The sequence below is a fragment of the Penicillium robsamsonii genome, assembly GCF_028829455.1.
Source record: "Penicillium robsamsonii strain IBT 29466 chromosome Unknown utg000005l_segment0_segment0, whole genome shotgun sequence".
NCBI classification, from domain to species: Eukaryota; Fungi; Ascomycota; class Eurotiomycetes; order Eurotiales; family Aspergillaceae; genus Penicillium; species Penicillium robsamsonii.
This window is the reverse complement of record NW_026643223.1, coordinates 898,234-920,403: the sequence shown is the minus strand read 5'-3', so window position 1 is coordinate 920,403 and position 22,170 is coordinate 898,234. Positions and strand designations below refer to the sequence as shown.

The 22,170-nt window shown below is 48.8% G+C and overlaps 11 protein-coding genes across 11 annotated transcripts; 6 read left to right on the top strand and 5 right to left on the bottom strand.

Moving 5' to 3' along the window:
- Nucleotides 1-697: 697 nt before the first annotated feature.
- On the bottom strand, nt 698-2,743 carry N7447_008386 (putative carboxylesterase; the record flags this gene model as incomplete). Its single annotated transcript, XM_057232648.1, has 5 exons — nt 698-1,462; nt 1,525-1,830; nt 1,881-2,203; nt 2,270-2,508; nt 2,568-2,743. The coding sequence occupies 5 exons, from the start codon at nt 2,741-2,743 to the stop codon at nt 698-700; spliced, it is 1,809 nt and encodes a 602-aa protein (XP_057082190.1).
- A 545-nt stretch (nt 2,744-3,288) lies between these two features.
- Nucleotides 3,289-5,827, top strand: N7447_008385 (uncharacterized protein; the record flags this gene model as incomplete). The annotated part of the gene is made up of 6 exons (XM_057232647.1): nt 3,289-3,328; nt 3,646-3,713; nt 3,772-4,145; nt 4,193-4,257; nt 5,213-5,362; nt 5,574-5,827. Coding segments are annotated over 5 exons (549 nt in total). The 3' UTR covers nt 5,215-5,362; nt 5,574-5,827.
- Nucleotides 5,828-7,466: 1,639 nt separating this feature from the next.
- N7447_008384 (Flavoprotein) lies at nt 7,467-8,222 on the bottom strand (the record flags this gene model as incomplete). The annotated part of the gene is made up of 1 exon (XM_057232646.1): nt 7,467-8,222. The coding sequence occupies one exon, from the start codon at nt 8,220-8,222 to the stop codon at nt 7,467-7,469; it is 756 nt and encodes a 251-aa protein (XP_057082188.1).
- Nucleotides 8,223-8,619: 397 nt separating this feature from the next.
- On the bottom strand, nt 8,620-9,721 carry N7447_008383 (ketoreductase; the record flags this gene model as incomplete). Its single annotated transcript, XM_057232645.1, has 2 exons — nt 8,620-9,483; nt 9,548-9,721. 2 exons carry the CDS (start codon nt 9,719-9,721, stop codon nt 8,620-8,622), a joined length of 1,038 nt encoding a protein of 345 aa, XP_057082187.1.
- Nucleotides 9,722-9,908: 187 nt separating this feature from the next.
- N7447_008382 (Erg28 family protein) lies at nt 9,909-10,411 on the top strand (the record flags this gene model as incomplete). Its single annotated transcript, XM_057232644.1, has 2 exons — nt 9,909-9,971; nt 10,067-10,411. 2 exons carry the CDS (start codon nt 9,909-9,911, stop codon nt 10,409-10,411), a joined length of 408 nt encoding a protein of 135 aa, XP_057082186.1.
- A 253-nt stretch (nt 10,412-10,664) lies between these two features.
- On the bottom strand, nt 10,665-11,934 carry N7447_008381 (UDP-glucose:hexose-1-phosphate uridylyltransferase; the record flags this gene model as incomplete). The annotated part of the gene is made up of 3 exons (XM_057232643.1): nt 10,665-11,536; nt 11,593-11,777; nt 11,837-11,934. The coding sequence occupies 3 exons, from the start codon at nt 11,932-11,934 to the stop codon at nt 10,665-10,667; spliced, it is 1,155 nt and encodes a 384-aa protein (XP_057082185.1).
- A 673-nt stretch (nt 11,935-12,607) lies between these two features.
- N7447_008380 (uncharacterized protein) lies at nt 12,608-13,704 on the top strand (the record flags this gene model as incomplete). The annotated part of the gene is made up of 2 exons (XM_057232642.1): nt 12,608-12,655; nt 12,706-13,704. The coding sequence occupies 2 exons, from the start codon at nt 12,608-12,610 to the stop codon at nt 13,702-13,704; spliced, it is 1,047 nt and encodes a 348-aa protein (XP_057082184.1).
- Nucleotides 13,705-14,400: 696 nt separating this feature from the next.
- Nucleotides 14,401-16,227, top strand: N7447_008379 (MFS transporter; the record flags this gene model as incomplete). Its single annotated transcript, XM_057232641.1, has 1 exon — nt 14,401-16,227. One exon carries the CDS (start codon nt 14,401-14,403, stop codon nt 16,225-16,227), a length of 1,827 nt encoding a protein of 608 aa, XP_057082183.1.
- A 593-nt stretch (nt 16,228-16,820) lies between these two features.
- Nucleotides 16,821-17,787, top strand: N7447_008378 (putative DSBA family oxidoreductase; the record flags this gene model as incomplete). Its single annotated transcript, XM_057232640.1, has 6 exons — nt 16,821-16,854; nt 16,924-17,002; nt 17,050-17,090; nt 17,159-17,286; nt 17,342-17,658; nt 17,709-17,787. 6 exons carry the CDS (start codon nt 16,821-16,823, stop codon nt 17,785-17,787), a joined length of 678 nt encoding a protein of 225 aa, XP_057082182.1.
- Nucleotides 17,788-18,691: 904 nt separating this feature from the next.
- On the top strand, nt 18,692-19,701 carry N7447_008377 (NAD(P)-dependent oxidoreductase; the record flags this gene model as incomplete). Its single annotated transcript, XM_057232639.1, has 2 exons — nt 18,692-18,739; nt 18,802-19,701. 2 exons carry the CDS (start codon nt 18,692-18,694, stop codon nt 19,699-19,701), a joined length of 948 nt encoding a protein of 315 aa, XP_057082181.1.
- Nucleotides 19,702-19,922: 221 nt separating this feature from the next.
- Nucleotides 19,923-21,717, bottom strand: N7447_008376 (sugar porter family MFS transporter; the record flags this gene model as incomplete). The annotated part of the gene is made up of 3 exons (XM_057232638.1): nt 19,923-21,287; nt 21,339-21,454; nt 21,504-21,717. The coding sequence occupies 3 exons, from the start codon at nt 21,715-21,717 to the stop codon at nt 19,923-19,925; spliced, it is 1,695 nt and encodes a 564-aa protein (XP_057082180.1).
- Nucleotides 21,718-22,170: the final 453 nt, after the last annotated feature.

Sequence of the window (22,170 nt, the reverse complement as noted above, 5' to 3'; positions counted from 1 at the left end):
CCCGCTGCATAGGAATGATTATCCTGAAAAAGTGTATGGCGAATGCACCTGCATGCGCAGAGGTCAATACAGGCCGGCCGATTGACATCTGACGCCATGATCATGGGCTGAGGAGGAAAGCAGGGCCGGACGAGGGAGGGCAGCTCGGATTGTAGACGCGGGGCCACAGACGAGTCATATAGGGAAGAGGGGGTAGCGGAGTTCAGGGGGCCATAAGAGAAATGCATGTCCAGATAGACCTTGATTCAACTTATTAGATTCAATCGCGTTTTGGTTGAAAAGAAAGCCATTTAAAAATGAATAGACATGGATGGGGTTGCCGGTTCGCTTGTGGTGGTGCAGCGATGAGCTTATATATATATGAATGCATAGCTACATCGAACGTAAGAGAGATGGAACACCAAGAGCAAGAACCTCCTGAAACCGAATTTCACATGATATGTTTCTGCTGGCTTCGACTTTAGACACTTGATGGGAGGAAGACAAAGTGGTCAATATTGGGTAGATGGGTATCCTATTCTCAGTTTTACATACCTAGACAGTAGAAAAAGATAAAAAGAAAAGGTGTGAAATAAGCCGCACAGAGGGCTTTTCTATGTATGTCAAGATATATATACAGAGCGCTTGTATTTTCAAGCAATAAAATACTCAGAGGCATCTTTACGGCCTAGCTTTCAATAAAAAGCGACCAAATCGCTTACGATGGCACGCGTGACCCAACACTTCTCCAGAACTCACAGCGCTTACCACGGCCACCTTCCCACTTCGATGCATCTGCCAGGCTGAACTCATTTGTGACACCAGGTCCTTCTTGGAGCCAGTAAGAGAGGCTATCAGTAACTTCGACGTAAACGGTTGTTCCGCCTGTGGTGTTCAGGTTCATTAAGACAGGGGATATGCTATTCCACTTTGGCCAGGAGATATCTCCGTAGACACCCTCAGGTACAGTGGCATTGTCTGCCCCACCCTTTGCGTCGATTATAGAGATGACTGGGGTATCGTTGATGATAAAATTGCCCCAAATCTTCTGGAAGGCATCGATCAAACCGCGAGTAGGCGTAGTCGCCCCAACCGAGAAGTACGCGCTCAAATCCGCCCCGTGATATGAAGGAGTGATAGAGTACTGATATTTCCAACTCTCTTTGGTATTACCTCCAGCGAAAGCATCCGCAAGCCAGTAAGAGGGACAGTCAAAGGATGATTCGGCATATATGTTGAAGACTGTCTGCTGGAGACCAGTTGCCATTTCTGATTGGTTCAGAGCGGTTGGACCACGATCACCCAGTGTGTCATATCGGGGCCCAGTGTTTTCGGGAGAGCTGTCCTGGACCTTGTATATATCCAACAGGCGAGAATAATCACTGCGAGAGAACAAGGGGAAAGCAGAGTGGACATAACTCAGGAAGCCGGCAGTGGTGTTCACAGAGGGCGGACTAAGTGGGACACCCTCGTTGGCATTGTTCTGGAAGAGTTAGCATAAAGGAAGCCTATATGATGGCACGGAAATTTGGCCAATGAACTTACCCCAGATAAAACTCGCTTGCCGCTCACTTTCTTTTCGAGTAATTGCTTAGACGGCAGTTTCTGAATAAAGTCGCCATCGACCACAGGTAGAAAGGCCCAGGTACCCCATTCTCCTGAAATGGAGACATTTGCACTGGCGTATTGCAAAGTGTCGGTGTCGGCATTGACGAGGCAGTCAAATACCGCTGCCTCGGACTGATCCCAATTGCGACACCCTGCTCGTGCCGCAAAATCTTCATAGTGACTTGTCGGCACTTTACCATCGTACTGATGCAAGGCCGTGGAATACGGGCTGGCGGCAATAACCTATGCAAGTTAGCTATACCGTCTGGGATTTCACAGCGCTGTAAATTTACGTTATTGAATAAGTTATCCTCGCGACCCCCGTAAGCCATCGCTTGTAGCATCACTGAGCCGGCCCCAGAAGATTCGCCGGCGATTGTGACGCGGGAGGCATCACCGCCAAATTTCTCGATATGCTCCTGAATCCACTCGAGGGCGAAACGCATGTCAAGCAGACCTGCATTGGTCTTCCCGTGCCTGTGCACGTCTTCTGATGACAAGAAGCCAAAGGCTCCGAGTCGGTACTGGATTATAACTGAAATGAACCCGTTGTCATTCGTGCTGATCAACTCACTAGGGTCGTATACGGCCCCAAACAATCCGTATCCACCGCCATCTATAAACGCTTAGAACGTTTTCTTTCGGTCGAATCCATTGATATTTGAATAGTGCATAGACTTACGAATCCAAAGGAGGACAGGGAGATCTTCCGCCCTGGGCGGAGCATATACATTCAAGAACAAGCAGTCCTCATTGCCGAGGGCTGAATTGAAGCCATATACTTCTGGAAGTTTTGCACCACCGGACTGTGGGCAAATTGGAGGCTGTTCAGTGGCAGGCTGGATAGATGTCCTGTTCACTAGAGGGGCCTGTGGCGCTTGCCATCGCAGCTTTCCAACGGGAGGGGCCGCATATCGAATCCTATCAAACAATAAGTAAAACAGAATGTTTCCTCAAGCCCAATGCGGTATGTTTCTCACCCTTTGAAGACACTGAGGTCATAGGTGTTGTCATAGTATCCCTGGTAAGTAGCATAACCTAAATCAACCACCGGGCTCGGTGTTTGGACAGGAGTAGCTATACCAGCCGGGGCAATGGTGAGAGCCAGAAGAACAAGGCTGCTTATCCCTGTGGAACCCATACTACTACTTTTCATGTTGAGATGGGCGAGGGTTGGAAAGAAGGAAAGAAGGAAAGGAGGTAATTCTATTATTTCTATTTGAGACGTGAACATACCTGGAGCCCCTAACGTAACTCGTAAGCGAGTGGATGCACCTGGGCGGCTGTCCCGGCTGTTATCCGAAACCACATTGTTCCCTCCACCAATTAAAGGGGTATCTATACAACATAGACATTGTAAATGTAAAACCACATACTATGAATGATTAGTGCTGTTAGTGTCAAATTTAGCCAGGACAATCCTAGTTAGTGTAAGCGATGCAAATTGTGATTGACCAGCCTTTATTCACATACGCAAGATATGTTCAAAAGTACTATCTGCAACACGGCACCACCTCGGAGTAACATGGGGGCTAAAAGTATACTCGGGAATAGTACGACTTGGGCACTAATGCAATAGGTACTCCATACACTCTACCGCGTAAGCGTTAATATTCCTATCGCGCATACGGTCGGAGTGTTTTAGGAACACTTCTCCCCAATTCCTCTCCATGGACTCGCCCCTTAGCCTTTCACTGACCCATGTCGAACCCGACTATAATGGCGGGGGAAGTCGACTTGAGTGCGTCGCGGGTCACAATCGTGACTGTGTTATATTCAATTCCTATTCCATTTATGATTTTGTTCACCGGGCTCCGGCTTTTCGTCGTACTACGACCCTCGTCCAAAAGTCCTATCAACTTTGATGATTATATGATTCTTTTTTCTACAGTCTGAGCCAACATTTCTTTTCCTTTCCTCGTTTTTCTTTTCTCTCCAATTATCATTTTCTAATACTGCTAGTGTAGGGAATATCGGTTGGGTTATGTATAAGTGGCTTGGTTTACGGTAGGTTGTTATGTCAAGATATGTATTGACTCATATTGAACTTTACTATAGGTCCACCCTATGGATTCGGTAAACACCAAGCTACTCTCAGTACCCAGGAAGTCGAGGGTTTCTTTCGGGTGATTTCAAAAATCTTCATCATACCAATTTACATACTGAACATGCTGGATTCTTTAGGGCGACTATGTCTTTAGTCATTTCTACGACTGGGCCATTGCATGCATTAAACTTTCGATTCTTGGACTTTACTATCGCATTTTCAGCACGGTTATCTTTCGCCGAGTTGTCATTGGCACCGCAGTCTTTATCATTTGCTGGCTCGCGACTATGGAGATCGGCTTAGGGCTTGAGTGTATCCCTATCGAGACAATCTGGGATCTCGATGTGACGGGCACCTGTATAGATCTGGTGGCATTCTCCTACTTCACCAACATTACAAACCTGGTCACCGACGTATGGGTGTTTCTTCTCCCGCTCCCGATTATCTTCAGACTGCACATTAATCGACGGCGAAAATTTGAGATCGCATGTGTTTTTGCCGTTGGTCTATTGTAAGTTATCCGGCCCGCTCTCCGAAAGTTTCTTCTAATGGGTGTAGCACATGCGGCGTTACTCTTGCTCGCTTAACCGTTGTGGTCTCACAAGGGTCGTCCGACTTCACTTGTACGTCCAAATGAAATCTCCCCACGATTCAATTCGCGAAGCTGATGGAAGATTTAGGGGCCGGTGTTCCCCTCGGAATTCTGTCTATATACGAGCCACTTTGCGGAATCACTTGCGCGAATCTCCCCTTTCTCTACAAACTAGCAAACGGACACTTCAAGAAATCTTCTTCTCGCTATCCCTCGCATACAGGGGAGTCGGCCTCCGAGGTTAAAGCTAGGCAAAATAGCTCAAAGAGACATAGAAGATCCATGCCTACGCACAGTGAAGGGATGATGCTCTCACGGAAGGGGAATGATTCGACAACATTTATTGTGACACGATCTAATCAGAATCCAGAGATGGAGCTATCGACGGTCGAAAGATCGTATTCCGGGTCTCAATCAGATAGCTATGAAATGTTAGGGAGGTAAATCAGCAATCACTCTCACATCGCAGCCTCAAAAAGTACCTACATTACGAACCCTCTCTCGCTTGGCAAACCTAGAGCTAACGTGGGCCAAGGTGAAGAGTTTCTCCAGTTTCTCCTCGAAATGGCTATCAACGGCCCCATAGGTTAAGTCTACCCAGTCTACCCAGTGGCAAGAAATACCAGCTTAAGAGCTGAAGATTGAAGTGATTGTCTTCCAACAATGGCAACGCTGCTCTCCCGTCCACACTAGTCCCCTTTAGGTAACACCCCTTTAAACGAAATATGTCGTAGGGAAAGCATTGATCCTTATTAAACCTCTGTCACTCTTTTATCAACACATTCTATAATTGTTGGTCTCTTTTGAAGTGTCAACAATGTTCAACCAAGTCCCAGGGAACTTGTGGGATGCTCTGTTTCCCTGGAGTGGGAGTTCATGCAGTAAAAGATATCTTCGAGATGCTACGCAAGGTTAGTCTATGCTCTAGTCTAATTCTACTTATTCTCAAAATGGACCCTCAGCTGACTGGACACCAACTGATCTAGAATCTATCCTCAAGGAACTCCTTGAAGCATTGAAGTCAAGAACATTGGAGCGAAAAATATCGGAGCGAAAACAATGGGAAGGAGAGTGGGCGGATGTAGAGAAAACCTTCCACAACTACGCCCATGAAGACCCATGCACCAGGAAACGATGTAAGGAAATAATTACCATATAATTTTCATTCCCAGATTTCGATTATATGAACTAACGGAGATTTTAGATTGGAATGAGGATAGCTTTAAAGAACATATGAAGCAACACATCCTGGCCTTGCAAGGTCTCACTTCACAACTCTACTGCCGTGGAGATCATTTCATTTCCATGCATTTCACCCATTCCCACAAGATTTAACAAATGGGAAAGTTGACCTGGAAGCGTTTCAGCGCGCCGTTCTGATACTCATCGCCCAAGGTGCTGATCTCTTAGGCCTGTTAGCAGAGATCGACGTCCACTGGCAGTTTTACAATGACGAGAACCTCATTCGCCAGGCTAAAGTAAAAAGAATTTTCAGAAGCATCGCAGTCCCAGAACGATCCACCGCCCTAATGGAGGATGAATTGAATTTCCTTGTGGAAGAGACTGCCGGTGGGCATGGTGCAACCTTGGTCTATGCCTAATGTTCCCGTTCCAGGACAAGTGTTTCCTGCTGCAAGGCACCTAGTTACCGGGGATATTATTCAAAGTAGACGTCGCTTAGCTCGAAAAGATTTCGTGATGTTACTTAGTATCCTTATTCGACTAGGACCACATGTGTCTACATCATTTGGCAGCTTCGAGGAAGTGGATGTAAATGACAGGCTACCCAACATCCTAACAGACTCGATTGGTGGTCAGGACCGAGATTATCTTGAATTTGATCAAGCTATCTTGATACTACATTTACTAGTGAGTATTATTTTTCAAACCCTCGTGAGTATAGCTCGAGATTCAGTTAATGTTGCTGATCTTTCGTAGCCAAATCTGCATGTGAAATTTTCACAAATGTGGAAAGTTTTCTTTCAGCCTCCCATGCCCGGACATTGCGAGTTTCAGCCTCACATACCAAATAGCATCTCGGATCAAGTCCTCGGCGCTATCTCACTATTTGTGCCTCAACCTATTACGGGCTTGAACGGGCCGACAGAAGAAGAAAGGTGGATTGCCCTCGAGTCGATCAAAGCATCACCAAAGGATGAGATACCAACGGTGATTGATATAGCTGAAGCTTGTACAAGTGATCCACACCCCCATGTGGTGCTTGTTACTGGAAAAAATACCCAAACCTCTCAATATACAGTAGTAGGGGCGTATCTACCTCCACTGTCACTGAAAGGACTCTCTCCGCGTCTTTTCTTCGAGCTGCAGCCCCAATTTCGTCTTCACCGATGGACCAGCTCTCGCAAAGAAATGGTGGGCATGGTTATTACGGACAAGGCCAAGAATAGGACTACAGACGAGAAGACTTCATTATCTCAAGACTATAACGCCGGGACCCCCTGTGATGACCTCGAATCTAACAGACCATTTTGGATTGGGCGCCCAGAAGGCGAAGGAAGTTGCATAACAAGCGACCCAGTGAAAAAGCTGGCATCTTTAGCGTGTCATGCTACGTATATTCAACTTACATTCAGTCACCTTGTTGTGTTCGGGGTTTCAGGGGGCTAGCCAACGGTACTTGCAGATTTCAAAAATACAAATACAGAGTGGGCAAAAGCTCTACCAGGGATCATTCAGGTGGACTCAGCGCCCAGAGTTCAGGGGAAAGGGCTCAAAGCACGAATCAGGGGGTTTGGTCCTAGTTGATCGATAGACTTTGGAAACTATCCATATAGCGTTAATGTAATTGCCGAGATGCGAGACCTAATTTAGAATACACCTCAGCTGCCTGTAGATGAGATGTGTACTACCAGGTGGGTATAGTTAATGATCAATCACTAATGGAATGCGAGAATGTAGATAAATTATTCAAGAAGCAAAGAGGTAGAAATAGGAGATAAAACAATACAAAAAAGGTAAAATGACAAGCCAAGCTTCATCCAGATCATTTGTCCTGGTATTTCCCATTGTTGATGCAATGACACCTCCAGCTGGGTGACGTTCATTTTGGTTTCTCGCCAATAAAGGCTGCAAGGCTGTTTCCTCGCACTAGACTCCTCGCACTAGACTTCTCCCACAACCCGTGTGGCTATTGGATTGCTATCTTACAATATCAGCTGGTAGTATGTAACTTGGAGCAAGATGTGGTAAATTAAAATCCAGGAGGAAATCTCAACTACTCTAAGATGAATTCTCATCACTCAACCCTAACCTATCTTCAATAACCTTGACTATCTCGGTCCATTCCAACATAGCGCCACTCCCCACGTCCCCACAAGCCAACACCTTGGACGACTGCGGTTGTAGAACCTCAAACCAGCCCGTCTCCTCTCCCGTATTCTCATCTTTTCGAACCCCCCATTCTTCCTCTAGCACCCGGATATGCTGAGCCGTCACTGGGTGTCGCCACATAGCCGTATTCATAGCCGGCGCGACTACAATTCGTTTTCTTTTCCCGTCAACCTGGCCGTATGTATCCCATGCCCGACATACAGACGTTAACAGATTATCGCTAAGTCCATTGGCGAGCTTGGCTAGGGTGTTTGCGGAAAGAGGAGCAATAACAAGGATATCTGCCCAGCGTCGGAGGGAGATGTGCAAGATGTCAACACCGCGGCGCCAGGGTTCTGGCCCCCACTCCGCGTCGTCGTCGTAGACGGCTTCCACGCCAGGGAGGGAAACGAGGGACGAGACGGGGGGCTGCTCGGCGGACTGGCCGGCTAGGAATTGCTTGGCTTTGGTGGTGAGGATTACCCTTATTGAGAGCTTGTGGGTATGAGGGGAGAGTGCGCTGATGATATTGGCTATTTTGATTGTCGCGACTGAGCCCGTTGCGGCAAGGAGGAGATGAATGCGATTGTCACAGATTGATGTCTTTGATTCTGTGGCTTTGTCTGAGGGGCCAGTGCCACTGCCGGAGTGGGTGATTTGAGACATGAGTCCGGATATAAAGTTCTCGAATGTTTCAACTTAGTGGCATATATAGCGAGTCGTTATGGGCATGAGATCGGTCCGTTTACGTTGAGAAAAGTGGGGTGATAAGGACTTATCGATAAGAGTTCTACTCTTTTAAGTTTCCGATGTAGCTTAAGGAGGTTGGTGATAGAATCCAGTATCTTTTATTTGTTTTTCGTACTAGAATGAACCAAGCTTCTTGGCGTAGAATACGCTGGCCATTGGTATCAATACTATTCCCATTAGTCCGATGAGTGTGGTTCTTTTGTTAATTACACTCATTCGAACCCTGCATTTTGAATAATATATAGATCACGCCCGAGAAGAAAAGTATAACTCTTGCATGCTCCCTATATCCAACAGCAGCAAACTGAGCAAATCAAGTGCTCTTCTTAGCATTCTCACGCTCGGCCTTGCGGAGAGCGCGCTTCCGAATGCTCTCGTGCATAGACTTGTTTTGCCCGAGAACAAGCTTACCCATAGTCCCAGAAACAGAAGTCAAGAACCAAGCCATGATACCATGACTCCAGTAGGGCGACGAGCTGTAAGCATAGGAAGGCGAACCACCGCTGCGACCAATCTTCGAGAGCACGGAGCGGACGAAAGCGCGCGGGGTGGGGATGGAAGCCGAGGCACGACGGATCTTGGACATGGCAGAGGTAATCAGGTAGGCTTGAACAAGTTCCACGTCAATGCCGTAGGGGGCCAACTCGCCACCAAGAGCAGTAGACCAGTGCTGAAGGAAAGCCTTGCTGCCGGAGTAAGTGGCGAGGAAAGGTGTAGGCAGGAGACCGCCGAAAGAGCCCATGGTCAGAATCAACCCACGGCGACGCTGCATCATACCAGGAACGATAAGCTGAGTGACGCGCAGCGTACCGGTGCAGTTGATGGTCACAATATCGGCCATCTCTGCAGCGGGGGTCTGCGCGAATGGAACGGGGATCGAGTGGCTCAGGCCGACGTTGTTGACTAGCACAGACACGTCCAGATCGGACACCAGTTCGCTCAGCGCCTCGAAGTCGGCATCGGAGTTGCGCGCGAAATCCATTGCGAGAGTCTTGGTCTGCACCTGCGGGAACTGCTTGCTAATATCCTCAGACAAGGTTGCTAGCTTCGAGGCGGTTCGCGACACGAGCACGATGTTGAATTTCGACTTGGCCAGTTGCAACGCGAATTCCTTGCCTAGCCCGTCTGACGCGCCTGTTACCACGGCCCAGCTACCGGGGGGACCGAACGAGCGAAGCTATTCAATTATTTTAGTCAGCTTCATCTTCTTAATGCGAGGACCTGGATATCTAATTTCATACCGGTTTACCCGGAAGCACGAACAGGCTGAGAAGCACCCGCACGAACGTCCAAACCTTGCAGGCAATTACCAGCCCACCAGTCGCCAGGAGGAACAGCGCTCCATAAGTAGGTAAGCCCGGGCCAATATGGCTTGGCCATTTCGAGATACACTCAATATGCTTCGAGATATCCATAATGAGCAAAGAAATGTGAATAGCAAGGGGTTGACAGAAGGGAAAAAAAAGTTGAGCAAATCAATGCGAGAGACTTGTTGGGATCAACGCCAAGAGTTCCGAACATCCTCGGTCTCTCCAAGTCAACAAGAAAACCACACTCCCTTCAAACCAAAACAAACCAAAACAAACCAATTCTCACTCAAAAATGGATCAATATCTCGCCTATTTTCCCCAGTCCGAGGGCCTACTTCCCAAATGGCTTTTCTTCGTAAGTTCTGCTCGTGTTTATCACTGCCACTCCGAACCCCTAACTACTAAATACACCCATTCGCCAATGTAACTAACCACCACCTTTCTGTATAGGTTTCGGTCGTCTCCGCTCTTAACAGCGTGCAAGCCTACAGTGCGCCAAAATATACCTCCCAACTCTACAGTAATGGCAAGGTCCCCGCAAGCCCGCTCTCCGGCCGCGTCTTCGGAACCTGGACATTCCTCTCTGCAGTCATTCGCATGACCGCTGCTTACAACATCACAAACTCTGTCGCATACGATCTTGGCATGTGGACGTACGGCATTGCGCTGGCACACTTTGTTGGCGAGCTCATCTACGGCGATGCCGCGATCGGAGGCCGGTTCTTGAGTCCTTTGATTGTTGCATCGTCTTCGTTGGCTTGGATGCTCACCCAACGTGCGGCGTACCTGGGTTAAAACCCTGATTTTGGAAAAGGAGATTATCTGGCTTCAGGGGATCGACGCAACATAATACATCGAACCAATAGCTATGGAGAAAAGTGAGCATTGCATGATGCGCCACAGCCATGTACAACATATGCTTCGGCACAAAATATTTGGCGGGGAAAATAATACATATGTATACTATAAGAGGAAATATCTTCAACTCTGGTATAACCCAATCCAGACATGATCACTTTCTTTTTTCTTTTTTTAATTCCAAGACACTTCACGAATCAATCTTCTTCCTGTACAACTCACCACCACAAGCGCGCAGCTTAGCAGCAGCTTGCTCAGGGGTGATATCACGTTGAGGCTCCGCCATAAGCTCATAACCGACCAAGAACTTGCGCACGGTAGCGCTTCGCAGCAGAGGCGGATAGAAGTGCAAGTGCAGGTAGGAAGCCTCAATCTCCTCCTCGGTACCATCAAGCGGGGCTTGGTGAATACCCATACTGTAAGGGAAGTGCGTCTCGAAGAGATTATCATAGCGACGGGTAGTCTCCGCAATCGCCTCAGCAAGCAACATCTTCTCAGCCTCGGACAAATCCACGAGCGCGCGCTTGTGTGTGCGGCTAACGATCATCGTCTCAAACGGCCATGTCGCCCACCACGGACAGACAACCAGAAACGCCTCGTTCTCAAACACAACACGCTCCTGCTTGCGGCTCTCCAGCGCCGCATAATCCTCCAGCATGTGGTTACCGCCATGTTGCTTGCGGTACTTGGTCAGCTGCTCCATTTCGGCGGCGGGCTCTTCAGGCATTGAGCTAGTCGTCCAGACTTGACCGTGCGGGTGCGGGTTCGAGCATCCCATCGCCGCGCCCTTGTTCTCGAAGATCTGCATGTACCGATACTGCTCCTTTGGCTTGGTGGCGCTTGTTGAGTGGGATGTGGGCTGCAGCGTTGTTGCGGGGGCATTCTTCACTAGCGGCGAGGTCGGGGATAGGTGTGCTGTGTAGATCTCTGTCCAGGCGTCGATCACAGGTACGATCTCGCGGGGCGCCAGATCGGCGAGTGTGAGGTTGTGCGCGGATGAGAAGGTGAGCACATAGCACTTGCCGGTTACAGGCTCGGCTTTGAGGAATCGCGATTCAAGTTCTATAGTTTATGAGCTTAGTACTTGCGGTGCGGATGCGCTGGGCGGTTGGACGTACCATCCTGGTTTGAGGGCTCATAGGCCGCCTGTTCTTCCTTCACTGCGCTGTAGTCGTTCACGAATACGAAGGTGCTCTCATAATTGGGGTTGGTATCGCCCTGGGCGCGCTCGTTCCCGGGACAGAGGTAGCATTTGGGGTCGTAGTTTGGCAGGGTAGTCTTAGAGGGGCTTTCTTGCGCTCCTCTAAATTGTATGATTAGCTGGTCTGTTGTACAATATCGTTTTATCCCGACAATACTCACTGCCAGGGACGCTTGGTTCGGTGGGGAGAGACCAAGATGGAGGAGCCACGGAGAGGGTTATATCTCCGGTGGGAGATGTCGTCGAGTACGTTTTCCATTGCTGTAGATTGGAGTGATCCTAGGGTAGAATAGCTTGGAGAGAAAATAAGGAAGGAAAAGAAAAGAAAGCAGAAATAATTGAAAGGGTCTGGGTTGGACTTTGGTGGGGAGGCGGGGTCTCCGGAGTAGGAATGTGTCAGGTTACAGTTAAGCGACGCCAACTGCTACAGGGAACGGATCTCGCCTAATATAAACATCGAGACTATGTTGCGAAGTTATACAAGCAATTCTACGTATACAACGTCTTGGCATGTCTTTTTTTTCTCGGTGAGCCGTCCAGGAATCGGGATCCCGCAGTTTTCCGGGGAAACATGCGCCTTCGGAACAACGGGTTAACCTGAATTCAGCCCAAAGAGGAAATTCAGTGCCGCAGTTCAATCAAAATCCCCGGTTGTGGTCCCCACGTGGTGGATTGGCTGTGGACTGGCACACCAAAAGGCCCAAAAGGGAAATTTATGCCCGCCATCTCGCAGTATGACGTCGCTTATCGCTTATCGCCCGGGGCTATCCGGGCCGTACAATCTTGGATTCTGTTGGACGGCAATGAACAGCAACACCGTGTAACTCACATGAACTTGTTACCTGCTGTATTAACACTTGGAGTATAATAGCTAGCATATATGGCCTCTATTCCTAGCTTGAACCCAAATTAACAATAATCAAACCGTCACTATGAACCCCGCCAACCCCGCGGTGACCTTGGACTCGCTACCCAACGAAGTATGTCCACAGAGTATACTATGGACCAATGACTCTAAATATGTCTCTAGGTTTTCGTCCAAATCCTATCCGACTTCTCAACTAGGGCACTACTCCCACTCACATCAGTCAACCACCGACTCCACGCCTTGGTCCTAAGAATCCTCCACTACCGCCTACTCCTCAGCACACCACTCAAGGAATACAAATTACTGCTGGAATGCTTTCACCCTAGCTCAAAGCTCACCGAGCCACACGTCTTCTGCAAATATCTCGGTACAGATGGACTGAGCGAGCGTCATGATGGCGCAGGCTCGTTGTACGAGAATGTCGATACTGCCCACCAACTGGGTAGAGTGACAGGCCTATATTCGCGCTTCCGTCCAGAGGCAAGCAACAATGAAGAAGAACAAGACACAGATGGCTCTGACTTCGGTGTCTCGCCAGGTAGGATACTTCTGTTGTCCGGGGTGGTGGGGTTCATACGGGCTGACATGAATGGGGGTCGAGAGGGCAAGGGAGATGATGCAGTGATACGTGAGGTTACTTTAGATGGATATGAGGATTTCTCACAGTTATGTGTGGTGGTCAATCTAGTGCAAGTCAAGCCGGGGACGTCGTTGCTATTGAGTGCATCGACTATTGAGGACGGGGTAGTTCGGTTATGGAGGGAGTGGTTGCGTGGTCAAAGTGGAGAGATAAAGAAGACTCCCGAGACTAACTTAGAAGAGGGCTCTGAAAAGGCTCGTATTTCTTCCGACGAGGGTATACTGTGGGTGGATACAAGCAAGACCGTTGGGCTGAAAATGCGCGTGCGCCCGAAGGCGTGGGATCCGTCTTTCCCAGTGCTCGTACATCAGGATGATCGGAATGATGATTCTTGCGTTGGGTATGAGGTTATTTTACAAGGTGAGTTGCTGCTGCTATCGAGAGGATACCGTGTTGACTTAGTAGAACTACACATCCGTTCTATGCGCTTACTGTTAGCAGTCGAGCAGTCAAAGGAAGAGCAGAAAATCCACCAAACCAACGCAATGGTGATTGGGGCTGCCCCAATCTCAGTATCTTGAGTACGGGTGGATTAATTTATTCCATGGCAGCATATAATATAATTGTACATGGCAAATACTACTAAATAGTGGTTTCGGCGAATCAAAAGGGAAGATCTTGTAATCTATATGAATAGACTATGCCGTTACATGTATAGTTAACATAAAGTGACTATCAGGGCTCACTAAATCAGGTACTAATACTAATATATGGGTATGATATCTCTCCTTAGTCATCGGTGTATTGATAATCATCAGGTGCCTCCTTATGGTATCACGCCAAATCCTTTTTTGCCCTGACAATGAGTTCTGTGGTGTGCGTATAAAGATGTTATAATGTGCCTGTATTTGTATCTGCCAAGCCATCCAAGCCTTCGGGAAGCCGTAAAAATAGCTTTCGGGCCGATGTTCGGGCCAGTCAGGTTGCTCCAGGGCTTATAATGAACTCCACTGAAAATTTGTGCAAGGGGTATCTAATTGCCGAGATATATTCTATGTAGAGACAGTGGGGGAATCTTGAAAGGTCTGATTATTCGATTATTAATAATAACATAATGAGCCGAATAACACCGAGGCTGCTTTCGGTTATGTTTGATATTTCGGTTTCTTATATTCTCATATTCTAATGTTCTATTCTCGCTTATCTTGCTGTTTTGGCCATATCTCATAGATATACCACTGGTTCACCTGATTGCTATAGCACCTGGTCTGAACCCCATGACAGTTCCTACCGACGGGGGCGAGGCTATGCTGCCTTCCAAAATTCCTTTCTGGCGCCTGATCTTCGAACAAAAGATCGTCACCGAGGAAGTCATGCAATTTCCATACACAGGCTCAGGCACTGAAGATGATCCATACGCCGTGGTCTGGATCCCCGCCGACCCACGCAACCCCATGAACTTCCGCTCGATCAGGAAGTGGTCTATCACACTCCTAGTATCATTCCTGACTCTCGCGGTGTCATTGGTATCATCCGCATTCTCAGGCGGAATGAGCCAGATCATGGAGGACTTTGGTGCTTCCCAGGAAATCGTCATTCTAGGCGTATCGCTCTTCGTCCTCGGATTCGCTATTGGACCATTGGTCTGGGCACCCCTTAGTGAAATCTTCGGCCGGAGACATATCTTTACCACCTCGTTTATGTTTCTCACCGTGTTCAATGCCGGTGCAGCGGGTGCAAAGAACATGGAGACACTCATTATACTGCGTTTCCTAGCGGGTTCCTTTGGATCTTCCCCCTTTGGAAATGGAGGCGGTACTATTGCAGACATGTTTCCAGCGTCTCAGCGTGGTATCGCTATTAGTCTTTTTGCTGCTGCACCCTTCCTAGGACCGACATTAGGCCCTGTTATTGGAGGATTCCTCGCTGCCGCTGGCGGCTGGAGGTGGGTGGAGGGACTCCTTGCTGCATTCTCGGGTCTTCTCTGGCTTTGTATCATCTTCTTGTTACCGGAAACATATGCACCTGTCCTCCTACGTCGGCGCGCAGAAAGGATGTCTGTCTTAACTGGCAAAGTCTATCGCAGTCAGTTTGACATCGATCGTGGCCCCGCTCCTATGGGTAAGACGCTGAAGACCGCTCTTTCCCGCCCGTGGATCCTGCTCTTCTGTGAGCCAATTGTGCTGCTTTTCTCCATCTATATGGCAATTATCTACGGCACACTCTATATGCTCTTCGCCGCCTACCCAATCGTCTTCCAAGAGGTCCGCGGCTGGAGCGAAGGTGTCGGCGGTCTCGCCTTCCTCGGTATCCTCGTTGGTATGATGATGGCCGTGATATACACATTCCCCGAGAACTTCCGTTACGCCAAAAAGTGCAGCCAGACCACCGATCGACTTGCCCCCGAGCTGAGACTACCCCCAAGCATGGTCGGCGGTATAGCCCTACCAATCGGCCTATTCTGGTTCGCCTGGACCAACTCGCCTAACATCCACTGGATGGTCTCAGTCGCAGCAGGAGCCCCCTTTGGCTTCGGCATGGTCCTCGTCTTCCTGAGCGTGTTCAACTACCTCATCGACTCATACACGATCTTCTCTGCGTCCGTGCTGGCCGCAAATTCTGCCCTCCGCTCACTGTTCGGCATGGCATTCCCGCTTTTCACAACCTACATGTACCATAACCTGGGCATTCACTGGGCCTCGTCGATCCCAGCCTTTTTGGCGCTTGCATGCGTGCCCTTCCCGTTCATTTTCTACAAGTATGGCGCACGTATCAGAAAGTGCTGTAAATACGCTTCTGAGGCGGATGCCTTTATGCGCCGCCTTGCCGAAAGGAACCAGGCCGCCCGCAGTGAACAACCTGGTGCGGAGAATGAGAAGAAGACAGACTCAGTGGTGCAGGTATCTGATGATGAGGATTTTAGTGACACTAATACTTTGTCTACGGTTCCGTCTCGTGGTACGATCGCACGGTATGCCTCTCGTGTGTCTCGGCAATCTGGGCGGTCTTTCCATCGCGTTGCAACTGCGACGCAATACGAGGAGAATCCTTATGACTTGGATCTGGTCAATACTCGACAGTCAGCTATCAGCCGCAAGGATTGAGTGGAGGGCTATGATTACCCTTTATGCTCTATCATCCCCCCCCCCCCCCCCCAATAAATATTTCGTGCGATCTTGGCTCGGTAAAAAGAACTGTGCTTGGTCTGGTCAACCGACAAGACTGACAAGACCACGAACCCCCAGGCCATGCCTGACGCTGGGTCTCGCCGAATGAATCACGGTCTGTGAACTCCAGTCTCCTTGGAGGCGAATTCTAGGCAAAATCTGACGTGGTTATAGGGTCAGATACCCTTGGATTCCCACCAAATGCGATGCTATTCTGACATGTGTTGGCCCGCCGCATACTACAAAATTATTAGCTATTCAATATACCCTAATTTTATTTCATCTAAGAACCCATATTGACTTCCAGCTTCTTTTTTGTCGAATAAAATTTAACATATAACTCGACAGAAAAGAGTTGGTAATTTAGGAAGATTTAAACGATCACTCATCATCGTCGGGAGAGCCTCGGTCCATCCCCACCTCGGTCCCAACCTCCGCACTATAAGCAACTCATCTTCGCTGGCTAAACTACCCTTACTCGTAATACTGGGATTAAATAGGAGTTTACCATTGACCCATAATTACTCGTCATGTCTGGCAAGATTGACGCCTACCTTGACTGCGGTATGCAAACCTTCAACTCCACCCCCTGGGCGGCGCCTTGAAGCGCATTCACTAAGTACCCCTTGACAGTATCGCCATACTCATACTATGCGGCGCTTTATCTACGAAAAAATCGCAAAGCTCTAGAGTCACATGGGGTCGAAGTTGAGTATGTACATCTCTTGTTGATATATGGGATATGCGCTAATAGGCCAGATTCCACCCTGTCTTCTTAGGCGGGATTAATGTCGGCTCAGGTATACATTATCCCAAATATAATTCGGATTTAGTTGTTAGTTGTTAGGGTTACTCACATCTTGAACAGGAAATAAGCCCCCCTGGACCCTCCCCGCCAAAGCAGCGTACTCCAAATTCGACTCGGAGCGAGCATGTAAATACTTCGGAGTCCCCCAGATCAAAACACCAGAGTTCTTTCCAATCCTCTCAATCATGGTTAGTTTTATCATCTGTACGTCTTCGAAATACCTCTCCGTCGCTAACCAACCAGCCCCAACGATGCATGATCTACATCAAAGGCCACTTCCCACGCGAGAAGTACGAAACGACATTCCTGTCACTATGGGAGTGGATGTTCTACAAAAACATCGACATCAGCAAGCCAGAGAAACTAGCCGAGCTATTCCAGAGCAACGGGTACTCCGACTCGGAAGTCAAGGAGATCCTGACCGCGGCATCAGACCCGGAATTCAAGCAGGCTTTGACGGCTAATACGCAGACTGCTCTTGATAAGGGCGCTTATGGCGCGCCGTGGTTTTGGGTGCGCAACGCTGAGGGCAGGGAAGAGCCGTTTTTCGGTAGTGATCGGTAGGCTATGTATGATCTCTGTGCGATGAATGAATGCTGATCTTTTTTAGGTTTGCGTTTATGTGGATGTATCTCGGATTGCCCTTTCATGATGTTGCCATTGTTGAGAAGGAGAAGTCCAAGCTTTAGACTGAGTATAATATAGTCTTGGGCTCGTATTTTGTGAATGTCAGATCGTATCATGTTCCACATGGTTTTCTAGCCTCTTCTGAAGTTGTTCCACCCCACAACACCTAATCAATCGGCAAAATTATGCCCAGGGAAGGTTAACAAGCCCAAGAGCAATTCTTGACCATCACCAGTCACCTATGCCCATGGTGTGCAGACTAATTTCCACACTGAACGTTTTTGCATGTTACAGCGAAACCCTTGAAGAGCTAATGCAGTTGAATATGCTGCAGATGATCATTCATCATCCACTTGGCCCTTTTCAGCTTGCTTTGTCCGTATTATCGAATCAACCCTCAGTCACTAATTTAGGATGTATTCCCGCGTTGGTTTCCGGCTTCAGTGTTATAGTCCTACTAACTATTGCAATATTCGATGTGAGGTTCTCTCTCCTCGGAAAGCTTCGAGATAACCAGATCTCATGTCTCACCGGATAGAATGCCGGATATGGTCTCCTTCGAGTGAAATACCGAATTACCACCGATTTCACGTCACTTCCAGGGTGCAGACCGTCTCATTCAGTATTCATCGGAGGGGGAGCCAGAAAGAGAGTCGGAGAAACGCTCCCTAAGATGTGGATTCGGAATATGAGGATGAGGATATGGCTCTTTTGCCTGTAAGAGTCCTGTTTCGGTTGTACCTGTGTCTTAACATCGAAAGAAGTTGATGAAGCTAGAACGGGGTGGAAATATCAATGAGATGTGTAGTATACTTCCACATCCGGCTAAGCTCTGAACCATTTTACCCCACACCCCATATAACTCCCGATTATCCCGATACTCCCCACATCTTCCAGTCTTGTTTTACAACCTTTTATATTCATTTCCATCTCCATCTCTACATATACACACACATTCTAGAAATCATGACCGCACCTAGAGTTGCATGGATAGGCCTCGGCAACATCGGCCGAGTAAGTCACCTCGCACATCCCCTCCCCGCATTCCACCCCATCTAACCCACTAACTATCCCAGGGCATGAGCCAAAACATCTCCCAAAAGGGCCCCCAAACCGAACCCCTCCTCCTCTACAACCGCACAACCGCCCGAGCAACATCCCACGCCTCAAAACTCCCCAACACCAAAGCCGTAACAACCCTCACAGAAGCCGTATCTCAATCCGATGTGATCTTCACCTGCGTTGGCGACGACGCTGCCCTAAACTCAATCGTCACGGCAATCCTTTCAGACCCCACAATCCCCCAAGACCTATCAGACAAGACCTTCATCGACTGCTCAACCGTGCATCCTGATACATCGCGAGCTACCGAAACAGCGATCAACGCACGTGGAGCTGGATTCGTCGCGTGTCCAGTATTCGGGGCACCGAATATGGCCGATGCGGGACAACTTATTGTTGTTCCAGCGGGTAAGCGAGCAGCTATTGAGAAAGTGCGGCCGTTTTTCGATGGGGTTGTGGCTAAGAAGACGATTGATCTTTCGGCGGGGAGTGGAGGGGATATTGATGTTGGACGGGCGTCTACGCTGAAAGTACTGGGTAACACGTTCATTCTTAATACTGTCGGTGTTCTTGCCGAGGCGCTTGTTGCTGCTGAGGCGTCTGGGCTTGGGGTTGAGCCGTTGCAGGAATGGTTAGGGCTTTTTGCGCCAGGGCCGTTTGCTAATTATGCGGAGAGGATGGTTGGTGGGGATTATTGTACCCGGGAGGAGCCGCTGTTTGCGGTTGATCTTGCTAGGAAGGATTTGGGGCATGCTTATGGGATTGCGAAGGAAGGGGGTCTGCAGATGAAGAATGTTGAGGTTATGGATGGGCTTCTGGAGGTAGTTAAGGAGGAGAAGGGGGCTAAGGGAGATGTTGCTGCTGTGTATGGGGCTGTTAGAAAAGGAGCAGGTATGGAATTTGGGAATCAATAAGAGATTACAGATTAGTGAAAGCATGGAATCAATCCGATAAAAAATAAGATTGCTATAGCAAGCCTTGCTTGTAATGCTATTAAATCATAGTCTCCATAAGGATATGGTGGAGACTCAGCTAATCAAAGAGTAGAGTTAATTATGAACACAGAATTTTGAAAAGAAAAAAGCAACCACAAAAGTGATGCGCCATACGCGCTATCTTTTCAGTCATCATTATATTACTCCTCGCGGATTTCGTGAGACTGGTCGTGGTGCTGGTGCTCGCTAATGCCAGCCTCGCCCTCCTTGGCGCCCTGAGTGGAAGGTCGGTGCAGGTCGGCAACGATGCCCTCGGGGGGAACCCAGCTGGAAGACTTCCAGGGCTTGACGTGGAGGATGTACATGGTGTCGACCTCCTCGAGGGTCCGGCCCTGGGTCTCGTTGACGAAGAAGAAGACAACGAGAATAGCGAGGAAGCAGCAGGCTGCGAAGACGTAGCCGTAGCGGAAGTCGATGGTGTTGGAAATGAAGGGGGTGAAGAAGGAAATCAGGAAGTTCCAGGTCCAGTTGGCAGCGGTAGCAACACCCATACAGACAGCGCGGTACTTGAAGGGGTACATCTCACCACAGATAGCCCAGACGATAGGACCCCATGTAGTGGCAAAGCCGACAATAAAGAAACAGGTGAAGACAATCATAACAACACCAGCAGAGTGATTGGAGGGGTCATTGTTCAGGATCTCATGGCCGACAGAGGCCCAGATCATGAAGCAGACAAACATCCATGCGGCACCGTACATCAGACACTTGCGGCGACCATAGTGCTCGACGATGTACAAACCGGGAAGGGTCATACCAAAGTTGACAGCACCGAGAATGATGGAGGTGACGTAAGAGTTGTTAAGACCGATACCCTGGAAGATACTAGTTCCGTAGTAGAAGATGAAGTTGGCACCGGTCAACTGTTGCAGAGACTGCAGAGCAACGCCGAGCAAGATACGGTGCAACATGCGGGGACCGGTGAAGACCTCCTGCCAGGCAGCCTCGCCGTGGGCGAGCTCCTCCTCAAGCTTCTGCTTCATGTCGGCCATCTCCTGGGCAACGACACGGTGGTTGTGGGGAACACCGTAAAGCTTGCACATGACCTCACGGGCTTCTTCGGTACGACCGTGGCGGTAGGCGAAACGAGGGGACTCGGGCAAGAACAAGGTACCGATACCAAGGATCAGGGGCCAGGCGAAGCCAATGCCCATGGTGATGCGCCACGAGGAGTCATTGTGAAGGCCCTCAGTGCCGAAGTTGACAATGTAGGAGATGAAGATACCGAAGGCGACGAACAGCTGGAAAGCACTGACCATGGCACCGCGGACCTGTCGGGGTGCAGACTCGGACTGGTACATGGGGACGACACTGGAAAGGGCACCGACACCCACACCAGCAACCCAACGGCCGAGAGCAATTTGGTACCACTTGTCGGTGGTGGCAATCTGCACAATAATACCGACGATGTGGAGGAGAGCCCAGAAGGAGATCGAGAACTTGCGGCCAATGCGGTCCGCAATGGGGGCAGCCACCAGGGCACCAATCATAGTTCCGATAGAGAGCTAATAGAGTTTAGTATATCGGTATGGCTTGCATGTGGGAATCCAACGTACCAGGCCAACAATCAGGCCGTTGCGAACGTTACTGAAAGCATATTCTCCGGTGGCGGCGTTGTACTCGGCGAAACGCTGCTTGAAGTCAATCATGGTAGTGAAACCCGCGATTTGACCTGAGGTTGGTTAATAACGTTGCATCCATAGTAACTGTGTAACACTTACCAGTAGAGTATCCGAAAATGAAGCCACCCATGGAGACACACAGACCGAGGATGAACGAACGCCATGTCAGGTACTTGACAGGGCTATCATCGAGAGTGAGGTTATCCTTCTCGGCAGTAGTCGAATCAGCACGAGCAGGAGTTGCAGCCTGGGAGGAAAATTGAGATTCAGCCTTCCCGGGCTTGATCTTATCCATAAAGGTAGAGATACCCATGTTGAACAGATCACAAGATAAATAGAAAGTTGGGAAAAAGAAAAGGGGAAAGGAGAAAGGAGGACGAACTAAATAGTCCCTTGGGTGGCTCTTTCCCTTGGGGTATGAGTACCAGGTACAGCAAAAAACGGGGGCCCGGATCTAGTCCCAGGTTTTTTTGTACGAAATGGGGATGAAATGGGGTGGTAAGGTGGTAAATTTCACTCCACAGACTAAAAAAAGTCTGTTTTTGTCTTTTTCAATCTCTAGCGCCATGTACTCCGTGTTTAGGTTCCTTTTCCGTTTGGTGGAGAAGGTGGAGGACGGGGAATGTTAGACACGTGAGCTGAAAACATACCGTCTATTAGTGATTGTATAGTTTGTGGTATTCATTGTGGGCATCATTGCATTGATACTTCCTATGGATCGGAAGCTATACAATGTAAAGAGTAAACAATAAACAATAAACATGTA